Source organism: Sinohyriopsis cumingii, chromosome 14 (genome assembly GCF_028554795.1).
Source record: "Sinohyriopsis cumingii isolate HCF-2022 chromosome 14, ASM2855479v2, whole genome shotgun sequence".
NCBI lineage: Eukaryota > Metazoa > Mollusca > Bivalvia > Unionida > Unionidae > Sinohyriopsis > Sinohyriopsis cumingii.
Genome location: NC_142974.1, coordinates 88,715,457 through 88,728,334, shown reverse-complemented (window position 1 = coordinate 88,728,334; position 12,878 = coordinate 88,715,457). Strand labels below are relative to the sequence as shown.

At 34.8% G+C, this 12,878-nt stretch overlaps 1 protein-coding gene across 2 annotated transcripts in view; it reads left to right on the top strand.

Annotated features, from left to right (window-relative positions):
- The window catches only part of LOC149784326 (intermembrane lipid transfer protein VPS13B-like), a 370,899-nt gene that overhangs the window by 256,630 nt on the left and 101,391 nt on the right, over positions 1–12,878 (top strand). For both annotated transcript variants that reach the window (XM_089932368.1, XM_089932367.1), the window contains exons 33-36: positions 3,755–3,865; positions 9,162–9,374; positions 9,761–9,838; positions 10,879–11,031. In XM_089932368.1, coding sequence (XP_089788494.1) covers positions 3,755–3,865; positions 9,162–9,374; positions 9,761–9,838; positions 10,879–11,031 — 555 coding nt within the window. The remainder of the gene's footprint in view (positions 1–3,754; positions 3,866–9,161; positions 9,375–9,760; positions 9,839–10,878; positions 11,032–12,878) is intronic.

Below are 12,878 nucleotides of genomic sequence, written 5' to 3'. Positions count from 1 at the left end.
ATTTAAAATACAATGTGATGGCAACTTGTTGCACACAGTTCCATGACACATGAGGCCATGTTACATGCCAGAATGTTATGTTAGTTCAGTCAACATTCAACTAGCACAAATGCAAATGGGCCACACAGTTCAGTAAAAATTATGCAAATGTCCTTTATGACATATGCATACTTAATGGTTAACAGATGACTTCATGTACAAAGACAAGGATTTGTACACAAATAAAACTCTCTAGGTGGTATGAGAAAGTTGATAATAATGATTATTCAGGAAAATTGATGAAATCCTGAAATAAACATGCCACATGAATATTCTTTGTTGTTGCCTGCACATTTAAAATTGCATTTAAAAGAACATTTTGGATAATTCTTCTTTTGAGGACATTAAACCATGGGCTTATGGGCAATACAGAGAAAATAAATTACTTTTGATAGATGTAATTTATATTGAGCAATTAAAAAGAGAAAGACCAACAATTATTGTAAATGAAATAAGAAACACTGCAGACAGCAGGAATGATTTGTGTATAGAGCAGTAAATCATGTACAGGGTGGTGAATAAATCATAAAGTTTATAATAGAACCAAACACTGATAGCATGCCCAGAGATGTATTGTGACAAAATGTGTTCAGGTTTTTATCAGTATAGCTTTTCTGTCACGGAAGCAACTTTTCCAAGATGAAGAAATTTGCTCATTTGAGAATAAGCTGTTGAAACATACAAGCCTTGTAGAAAGGCTCATTGAATTTGAATGGTATAGACTATTGTTTTTAGAATAGCATGGTATAAACCATAGCTTTAGAATGGCATGGTATAAACCATAGTTTTTAGAATGGCATGGTATAGACCATAGTTTGTAAAATGGCATTGTATAGACCATCCCTTTTAGAATGGCATGGTATAGACTATAGTTTTTAGAACAGCATGGTATAAACCATAATTTTTAGAATGGCATGGTATATACCATAGTTTTTAGAATGTCACGGTATAGACCACAGTTTTTAGAATGGCTTGATATAAAACTGTAGTTTTTAGAATGGCATGATATAGATAGATCAGTTTTTAGAATGGCATGTATAAGACCATAGTTTTCAAATGGCATGGTATAGACCATAGTTTTTAGAATGACATGGTATAGACAATAGTTTTTAGAATGGCATGGTATAGACCATAGTGTTTAGAAATGCATGGTATAAACCATAGTTTGTAGAATGGCATGGTATAGACCATAGTTTTTAGAATGGCAATCAAAACTGATGAATATTTAACCTTTATCCACTTGGCTGGCCATTCTGTAAATAAACTGGGCCAGCTGCAATGATGACCAATAATATTGTGGTAGTTGATAACTGCCCAACACATTGCAATCATGGTGAATTAATTTTAGTCACAGTATCTCAATAATCACAGAAATAAATCTACTCACCTACATATTCCCAAAACTTAAACCAATTGAAAATGTGTTCACACCTACATATTCCCAAAACTTAAATCAACTGAAAATGTGTTTTAGGTAGTTAGAAATATGAATGGAACAGACAGCTACAGAAGAAGGGCAGAAGAAAATATTAAATATACAGTTGTGTATGCTGTAATCATGGCAGTGGATTGTGGGAGCTATTTATGTTAAGTTGGATTCTGTGGATTAGTTACACAGAAAATCAGCTATATTGTTTTCAGGCATAAATGCTATGAGAAAACTACTTGTGAATACAAAGAAAAACAATAGTTGGCAGTTTGCCATAAGCATGTAGAGATAAAAATATATGAAATGTTTGTTGAGCCAATAAACATTTGTGATAGACAGGTTTTTATACTGGAGACTTGAATGGTGTTTGCTATGTTTTCATGTTGCATTGTGGATTAGCAGTCACCATTGCAAGGCAGTGCTATAAATAGGAGATTGGTTGTTGGTTGATGTAAGGCGAATGTTGCATTAGTTGTGACATTGCCTTTGAGTATGTGATAGTTTTAATCTGATTCGGTGTTGGTTGATGTAAGGTCAATGTTGTTATGATACAGCATTTGTCCAGAGAGATTAATTAAAGTTCAGAGGCAGAATAAATTTGATGTACCTAAACATTCATGATTTTTTAATGAAATCTAAGGAAGAAACTTATCTTAATTTACCAGAAACTTGAAGATTTTGAGGGAATGTGGTTTATATATATATATATATATATATATATATATATATATATATATATATATATATATATATATATATATATATTAAAAATACAAAGCCATTGATTAACTGTTTAAAAGATTTGACATATTTCAGTTTTATGTTTTATTGTAGATATATCTTTCACAAAATCTTAACATGATTACTTAATATACTCAATATTGTTACTTGTTTGCATTTATTTTGAAGAGTTTTTCTTATTACATTGTTTTGCAATTCTTTCTTTTACATTTTTATTACTTTTAATTGGCATTATGTAGCCGTTATATTCTGAGGTGACATTAAACACTAATGCATACATACATACATATTATTTGTAAGCTTTGTCTAGTATTTATAGGTTACTGCATTTGTATGGGAAAATATGAACGAGTTTTTCGTATGGAATACTGCATGACTTTGGGAGTGCAGTATATCCATCCGACAAAATGAGTTCATATTTTCTCATACAAATGCAGTAACCTTTTTATTATATGCTGATTTTCTTATTCTACCTAATGCTTAATTATATTAACAAAATACACTACAAGAAACAAAGTAACTGAATGTATGCCATATTCCAAACTAAATACACAAGCGGAGATTCATCATTACACAACAACAACATTAGTACTCACACATAACTCTGCCCAGATAAATTTGAATTTAGTCATGCATGCTACATAACTTGTGAAAGAAACTGGCGTGTCTAATTAAATTGAAATTTGGAGTAATATTGTGAATGAATGCGCATTGTAACAATTTTTCCATTTGATCTGGAATGAATAGATTTTGGACTGGATTTATATGTGACAATTCCACATGAAATACATCGGATTGAAGAAGCGAGGGAGAAATGTGTTGACATCTGCAAATGTGTTTCTGTATCTGTCATTAAATGTTTGAAATCATAATGTGGAAAAAATGTCTTTCAATTGCAATTATCAAAAAGATGCTATGGAATTTAATGCTTATTTCATTTTGAGTGCAGTAAGGAGTATGTAATTGCACTTATATTAAAAATTAAAGTACAATTTTAAAATGTGTAATCAAGATTCAGAACCTATGATATGGCTCATGTAATTCGGACTTGCAGAACTAAGAAAGTACATTTTGAGGAAATTCAGGATGTAAAACTGTAAGTATATTTTTATGCCATTCTTATTACCAGCTAAAGAAGACAGTTTATGCCTTGCCACTTGCATGTTATTTGTAAGGACCCTTTCTGGCATCTGCTGTATAGCTAACTTAAATCCGAAAAATTCTATCAAAAAAGTTCACGTGGAATATGCCAAAGCAACTGGTATGTGGCAGTCCACGAAACATCTGCTTTACTTCATTCAGAAACAAATTTAATCAATCAAAACTTAAAGTGTCTACTTCGTAAGTGTTCATGATTTGTTTACAAATCAAAAGTGCTAGCATCTGTGTCCATTGTTTGTTTACAGTAGAAAGTAGTTCCTTATGAGTGCAATATGAAGTTGCGAGTTCAGTATCATAAAATATTGAACGATTCTGACAATGCAGAGTTAACAGAGAAAAAAATGAGCATGTAATAATGACTTTTATTATATATCTCTATTTCAGTTCTCTTCCTGTGTGTCTCTGGACATTCTGGAATACAAATTGTTGACTAAGCAGAAAGTTCTAGCTCCATTTGAACTGAATGGAAACATCAGTATACTTCCATATAGCAAGGTAGTAATTAGCTAGATAATGCTTATGTAAGAAACTGTATAACCTGTAATATTGAAAACTTTGTAAATATCCAAATGACTATGCTGAACCCATTACTCAGGGAAGCACTTTTGGATGCCTCTACCCCATTCTCATAAAAACACTACTGGATGCCTCCATCTGATTTGAATACAGTTGTGTTTTAATGCCTCTACCCCATTCTCCTAAAAGCACCACTGGATGCCTCTACCCCATTCTCATAAAAGCACTACTGGATGCCTCTACCCCATTCTCATAAAAGCACTACTGGATGCCTCTACATTCTCATAAAAGCACTTTTGGATGCCTCTACCCCATTTTCATAGAAGCACTTTTGGATGCCTCTACCCCATTCTCACAGAAGCACTACTAGATACCTCTACCCCATTCTCACAGGAGCACTACTGGATGCCTCTACCCCATTCTCATTAAAACACTACCGGATGCCTCTACCCCATTCTCACTAAAGCACTACTAGATGCCTCTACATTCTCCCTAAAGCACTAATGGATGCCTCTACCCCATTTTCATAGAAGCACTTTTGGATGCCTCTACACCATTCTCATAGAAGCACTTTTGGATGCCTCTACCCCATTCTCATAAAAGCACTTTGGATGCCTCTACCCCATTCTCATAAAAGCACTACTGGATGCCTCTACATTCTCCTAAAAGCACTAATGGATGCCTCTACCCCATTTTCATTGAAGCACTTTTGGATGCCTCTACCCCATTCTCATAAAAGCACTACTGGATGCCTCTACATTCTCATAAAAGCACTTTGGATGCCTCTACCCCATTTTTATAGAAGCACTTTTGGATGCCTCTACCCCATTCACATCGAAACACTACTGGATGCCTCTACCCCATTCTCACAGGAGCACTACTGGATGCCTCTACCCCATTCTCATAAAAACACTACCGGATGCCTCTACCCCATTCTTATAAAAGCACTACTGATGCCTCTACATTCTCCCTAAAGCACTAATGGATGCCTCTACCCCATTTTCATAGAAGCACTTTTGGATGCCTCTACACCATTCTCATAAAAGCACCACTGGATGCCTCTACCCCATTCTCATAAAAGCACTACTGATGCCTCTACATTCTCCCTAAAGCACTAATGGATGCCTCTACCCCATTTTCATAGAAGCACTTTTGGATGCCTCTACCCCATTCAAATAAAAGCACTTTGGATGCCTCTACCCCGGTTCTCATAAAAGTACTACTGGATGCATCTACATTCTCCTAAAAGCACTAATGGATGCCTCTACCCCATTTTCATGGAAGCACTTTTGGATGCCTCTACCCCATTCACATCGAAACACTACTGGTTGCCTCTACCCCATGTTGATAGAAACACTACTGGATGCCTCTGCCCCAGTCTCATTAAAACACTCCTGGATGCCTCTACCCCATTCTCATAAAAGCACTACTGGATGCCTCCATCTGATTTGAATGAAGTTGTGTTTAGATGCCTCTACCCCACTCTCATAAAAACACCACTCGATGTCTCGATCTGATTTGAATACAGATGTGTTTAGATGCCTCTACACAATCTCCTAAAAACACTAATGGATGCCTCTACCCCATTCTCATAAAAGCACTGCTGAAAGCCTCTACCCCATTCTCATAAAAGCACTACTGAAAGCCTCTACCCCATTTGCATAAAAGGACTTTTAGATGCCTCTACCCCATTCTCATAAAAATACTGCTGGATGCCTTCATCTGAATCCAGTTGTGTTTGGATGTCTCTACCCCATTCTCATAAAAGCACTTCTGGATGCCTCTACCGCATTCTCATAGAAACACTCCTGGATGCCTCTACCCAATCTCCTAAAAGCACTTCTGGATGCCTCTACTGCATTCTCATAGAAACACTCCTGGATGCCTCTACCCCATTCTCATAAAAGCACTACTGGATGCCTCCATCTGATTTGAATGCAGTTGTGTTTAGATGCCTCTACCCCCAGTCTCATAAAAACACCACTCGATGTCTCAATCTGATTTGAATAATAATAATATTAATAATGAGGACTTTTTCTAGCGCCTAATCTTTAGAAGCTCTAAGCGCTTTTACAACATTAGACAACACCTATAAGATAAGAAACATATAATAATATTATTACAAAAACAAACACCATGAAATTAGAAAAACGTTAAAAAAAAAAAAATATGCTGAGAATATTTCAGGTAGGAAACATTATTAGGTCTTTAAGTTTGTTCTTGCAGTCGAAATAAGTGAGTTTTGAGAGCCCTCTTGAATGTGATCACTGTGTCTTTGTGTTGATGCCTCAACACCATCTCCTAAAAGCACTAATGGATGCCTCTACCCCATTCTCATAAAAGCACTACTGGATGCCTCTACCCCATTCTCATAAAAAGCTACTGGATGCCTCTACCCCATTCGCATAAAACCATTACTGGATGGCTCTATCCCATTCTCGTGAAACCACTACTAGATGCCTGTACCCCATTCTCATAAAAGCACTACAGTAGTCCCCCTCTTATAAGGTCACCCCAATTGCAGCAGGGAAGTGGCCTTATAATGATGGTGGCCTTTCTAGAGGGGATGACAGATGCAAATAGTAAATACATATGAAGAAAGTCACAAGTACATTTAATTCTAAAACATTTAACATTTTCATTAAAAAATCACATGCATGTTGTGAAATAATGTAAAACAAACTGTTACATCATTTTCAAAAGAATGTTTTGAATAACCATTAATATAGTTTTAAAACTGTCTTTGTAATTATGTTTCAGATCACATCATCTGTCACTTTGTGGGTAACAGTCTAAAAAACAAACCAGTCTCATCACAATTAAAAATATCCTTGCTGTCATATCCCCTGCATATATTGTTTAGTCTTTTGTTCCAATCTTCGACAACTTCATTATTAACATCAGCTGTTTATCCACTAAGGAAGAACACTTAATATTGTGTCGCACTTGAAATTGGTGCAACCATCCATTACTTGTGGTAAAGTCATCATATCCCAATTCAACTGGCAAAATTGTTGCTTTTTCTTGTCATTCAGATCAGGATACAAACATCTCCTGGCTCAAACAATCTTCCTTTCTCTGTCCATTTCACATTCCCACTTCTGCAGAATTGTTTCCTTATCTTTCACGATATTGTTTATCTGAGTCTTTCCGACATTAGTTTTCTGCAAGGTTCCTTGACCCCCCACTTTCACTTTCTCTTCTAAACTGAGAATTTTTATCTTCCTCGTTGACATGTTGATCTTTTTGCAGTAAATTATGTTGCCAACTACAATAGTGATAAAGCAACTTTTTTATGCATCTGAACAAATTGCTGTGTGTTTTTAAAGGAAGTGATCTTGCCACATGAGTTGTTAGTCACAGTCTGGTACCATATTGTTTTTATACATTTCTTTACACTGAGAGAAGCCAAAACAGCTTCAGTATGTACCATTAACATCACACAGATTTGACCTCGCGGCCGTTAGGATTTGTAATTTTGACAATTATTGACAGTAGTAATAGCCACTAATTATCAAAGTGAACAAGCTCAACGTCTTACTAAGGGAAGCCTTAAAGGCTATCAAACCATTTTCCTGCTGACTTGTGTATTATACATCGATGCTGCCACTTCTTAGCTGTTACTACTGTTCAATAATTATAATCTTAACAATTATCAGACTGACTAAACCGGACATCTTATAATAACACAACAGTAAGGCTAATTGGATTACATGTACTTACCCTTTTGTATGGATTAAAATTTGAGTCTTTTTCGGCTTAATTTAATAAATATGGCTTCTCATGAGGCGTAAATGATATAATATTAACCTTAGTGGTACATGTACTTTAGTTAACACTTCTTTCAATAACAAAAATCAGGAAACAGAAATTGGATTACTTAACACACATTATGAATAAAATACTGGTTCTGGATATATATTAAAATAAAATGCAGCTGCTTGTGTGGGGTAAATTTTATATTATTGCACTAATATGCTGGTCGCGTTAGCCAGGTGGCCTTTCATGAGGGGTACTTTTGAACACAAACTCGTCGGTGCCAATGCATTCTGGCCATAAGGAGCAGGTGGCTGCTGGTCAGGGGGGTGGGGCTGTTCAAGAGGGGGACTACTGTACTGGATGCCTCTACCCCATTCTCATCAAAGTACTACTTGATACCTCTACCCCACCTCCATCTGATTTGGATACAGTTGTGTTTGGATGCCTTTATCCCATTCTCATTAAAACACAACTGGATGTCTCTAACCCATTTGAATAAAAGCACTTTTCAATGTCTCTACCCCATTCTCACAGAAGCACTACTGGATGCCTCTACCCCATTCTCACAGAAGCACAATATTTTGGCCTCCAACTGATTTGAATATAATCATGTTTGGATGCCTCTACCCCATTATCATAAAAACACTACTGGACACCTCTACCCCATTCTCATAAAAAGACTACTGGATGCCTCTAGCCCATTCCCATAAAACCACTACTGGATGCCTCTACCCCATTATTCATTCAACATACTATGAAATCTAAAAAGTTAAATTGTCTTTAAAAAAAATCTGCTCATAAAATCAGAGTGACCTTTGTGAGTTTTGCTTTTGTGCACAATGTTTCAATTCAAGACATAATGTAAGCTGTTTGGTTGTGCTGTCAAGTTAGGAGAATGGGCTATCCTGTATATAGGTAATCCAATCATTCTTCGCTCAGAAGGTACCCATTTTGAGGCAGGATGCTTAGCATTCCCTGCTTGTATTAACTGTTCTCCCAACATTCATGTGATAAAATTTGTAAGAAAATAGTTTTTCAGAGAATACTTATCCAGTCATATTACAATGAAACCTCACAACCTTCCCTCAAAGGTTAGCATCCTGTCTGATGTGTTACATAGATCAAACTAGTAACACCTGGTGGTAGTCAAGGGAGCTAATAGGCAAGAGTTCCTTCCCTTGTCTACTTAGTGCATTTACAGAAAGACAAAATTTTCTTTTTTCTTCTGGAATGTTGAATTTGGGAGGTTGCGAACTTATTTTCCTAATGAAATGTGATCAGGTAGGTATTCTCAGACAAACATAATTTCTTAAAATTTGCTTTCTCAAGAATGTCAGATAATGTTATTATTCAGTAATTAAAAAAGATATAAGGGAAATAAGAAATGAACTTCTTATGAATTTCTGTAAATTCTTTTCAGCCTTTGGAGCATCAGTACCTTTGAGGAATTCATTAGCAAACATGCCAAAAAGATAATCTTAAAAATGGTTCTAAATCAAACTTTGTTTTCCTTCAGCCTCCAGTGATTGAAAGCGATATCAGCTGTGATCCAGTGTTTTTGCGGTTGGGGCAGAGTGTGATACATACCCTAACATGCATTGGACAGGCCTGGTCACAACTTCCCCTGTTGAAGGACCAGGGTGAATCACAACAGGAGGGGCAAGATGCTATCATATTTGTGCATTTTGTTCTATGTAACAATACACAACAAGCACTCCGATTTGGACAGGCAAGTTAAATTTAATCAGTCTATTTAGTGTGAATTATAGCTATTGAACTAGTTATCTACTAAAGAATTTATTTAAAAAATCTTTTTCTAAGTCAAATTTGTTATGTTAACTTTGAAAAATGGAGACTTCTGACGGTCATTGTAAAGTTTCTTGTTTGCACAATTTGTTTTACTGTCATCGATAATCATTGAGACTTTTTGAAGTGGAAGCAAATCATTATTTTTTCTTGTGGTAAATTCATATGAAAATGGATATTCTTCATTTACAAAATGTTCAACATATGTCATTAATTATATTAGACTTTGTATTTTAAAATATATATATATATATATATATATATATATATATATATACATTCTTTTGTTTCTGCATGTGTGTATATCAGGTTGGTACAGATGAAAATGAAGTGTTGCAGCCCCGAGAGATGCACATGTACAGTTGGAGGTCTCACAGGACAAAGCAGGTACAAGAAGAGAATGGAAGAGAGGGTTTTTATAACTCAACATGACAGCAACATAAATTGTATACCCTTTTCCATATGATATATAGGGTTACCCTTGTCCATATGACATACAGTTACCTTGTCGATATGACAGATAGTGCTACCCTTGTCCATATGACATACAGTTTTACTCTTGTCCGTATGACTTGTATTTTTACTGCTGTCCATATGACATATATTGTTACCCTTGTCCGTATGACATATAGTTTTACCCTTGTCCATATGACATATAGTGTAACCCTTGTCCATATGACATATAGAGTTACCCTTGTGTGTATCATTGTCTGTCACATGTTGGTTAAATATCACAATTAGATCATTTCAGGCACTGTCATTTGGCATCTGTATTCTCTGAACGTGTTTCTAGTCATTTATACAGGTAGTATAAGCAGTGAAGTTAATTTATCATGGACAGTCTATCTTGAATGGGGTTGGGGAGTTAATGGTTGTTGTTTTTGTAAGGTTAAACGCCATTTTTCAGCACACGCTAGGCTATACATGGCGGCCAGTATTAATGGTGGGGGAAGAACCCGGGAAAACCCCAGAAAGAACCACCAACCCACGAGAAGCAACTGGCAAGCTTTCTCGCATACCCACATAGGCTGAATCCGAGACTCAAACCCATGAAGACAGGTGAGATGGCAGTGATCCGTAACAGAGAGCACTTTAGACCACTCGGCCACTCGGGGCCCCACTGGTGGAATGGTATTATTGGTAAAATGTATTCTTTATTTAACACATCAGAACTGTTCATCTTGGACCTTCAAACAACATTAGTCTGACTGACCTTGGACATTTAGAAGAAAATTATGGATGGAACAGAAGTGAATTGGTGATTTCCTATAGATATCATTTATCCATGCAAAGAACAGCAGTGAACACAAGAAGAATTAACAAACATAGATTTCCTCTTCATAACATGAAATAGTTTTAGGGCTTTCTTTATGCAACTGTTCATTCTTTTACAATTTGATAAATTGTTGTATTCTAATTTCTCATAGCAACTTCATCTGTGTGTGGATGGGAAAAGTTGGAAGTGGTGTGAGCCTTTCAACATAAACCAAGTGGGGACCATTGTCAAGTGTGTCACGTCTCCAGACAAGCAATGTACATTTATTATTAAGGTTAAAAACCTGTCCAACACACAGAAGCAAGTGAGTTTTATCTTTTTTGTCAATAAGTTTAATTTCTTTTTAGCTAATATATTTCAGGACTTTTGAAACAATATGTTTGAACATATAGGATATAATCAGTAACAGATTTAACACATTTAGAATATAACAGGTTATTGAGATAGCACATTTAGGTTATAATCAATTACAGATTTAGCTTATTTAGGATATGATCAGTTACTGAGTTAGGAAATTTAGGATATGATTAGTTACTGAGTTAGCAAATTTAGGATATGATTAGTTACTGAGTTAGCAAATTTAGGATATGATTAGTTACTGAGTTAGCTTATTTAGGATATAATTAGTAACTGAGTTAGCTTATTTAGGATATGATCAGTTACTGAGTTTGGAAATTTAGGAGATGATTAGTTACTGAGTTAGCTTATTTAGGATATGATTAGTTACTGAGTTAGCTTATTTAGGATCTGATTAGTTACTGAGTTAGCTTTTTTAGGATATGATCAGTTACTGAGTTAGCTTATTTAGGATATGATTAGTTACTGAGTTAGCTTATTAAGGATATGATTAGTTACTGAGTTAGCTCATTTAGGATATGATTAGTTACTGAGATAGCTTATTTAGGATATGATTAGTAACTGAGTTAGCTTATTTAGGATACAATTAGTTACTGAGTTATCTTATTTAGGATATGATCAGTTACTGAGTTAGCTTATTTAGGATATGATTAGTTAATGAGTTAGCAAATTTAGGATATGATTAGTTACTGAGTTAGCTTATTTAGGATATGATCAGTTACTGAGTTAGCTTATTTATTATATGATTAGTAACTGAGTTAGCTTATTTAGGATATGATTAGTTACTGAGTTAGCATATTTAGGATATGATCAGTTACTGAGTTAGCTTATTTAGGATATGATTAGTAACTGAGTTAGCTTATCTAGGATATGATTAGTTACTGAGTTAGCTCATTTAGGATATGATTAGTTACTGAGTTAGCTTATTTAGGATATGATTAGTTACTGAGTTAGCAAATTTAGGATATGATTAGTTACTGAGTTAGCAAATTTAGGATATGATCAGTTACTGAGTTAGCTTATTTAGGATATGATTAGTAACTGAGTTAGCTTATTTAGGATATGATTAGTTACTGAGTTAGCAAATTTAGGATATGATCAGTTACTGAGTTAGCTTATTTAGGATATGATTAGTTACTGAGTTAGCTTATTTAGGATATGATTAGTTACTGAGTTAGCAAATTTAGGATATGATTAGTTACTGAGTAAGCACATTTCTAATATCAGTTATTGTGTTTGCACATTTAGGATATAATCAATTTCTGTATTTGCACATTTAGGATATAATCAATTTCTGTGTTTGCACATTTAGGATATAATCAATTTCTGTATTTGCACATTTAGGATATAATGGCAGATAATGAGTCAAGTCCAGATTAATGATACTCTGTAATGCATTTTTTGTGGTTTTATTAAAAGATTACTCAACTAACACAATCCATTTATCTTTCATCTTGTTTGGGACAGATTCAGCAGTTTTTTCTTCTTGTAGAATTGAGCTAGATAATTAACAAGAGGTAAATGATGTAAGAAGCCAATTTACTGATTAAAGATTATTAGATTTATTCATACCACCTTTTCGTATACCTGATGATTATCATGAATGGACCAATACAGGTTTAGCTAACTATTTATGACTCAGATGTACATCTTTTAAAATAATAAGGAGGATGCACAATAAACCATATATTCATGTATAACAACTAAAACAACAAATATTGTAAACCCAGATCTGATTTTCCAGCAAGCACCAGCTAATCAGTCTCATGATGTTTATTCTACTTATGATTTTAA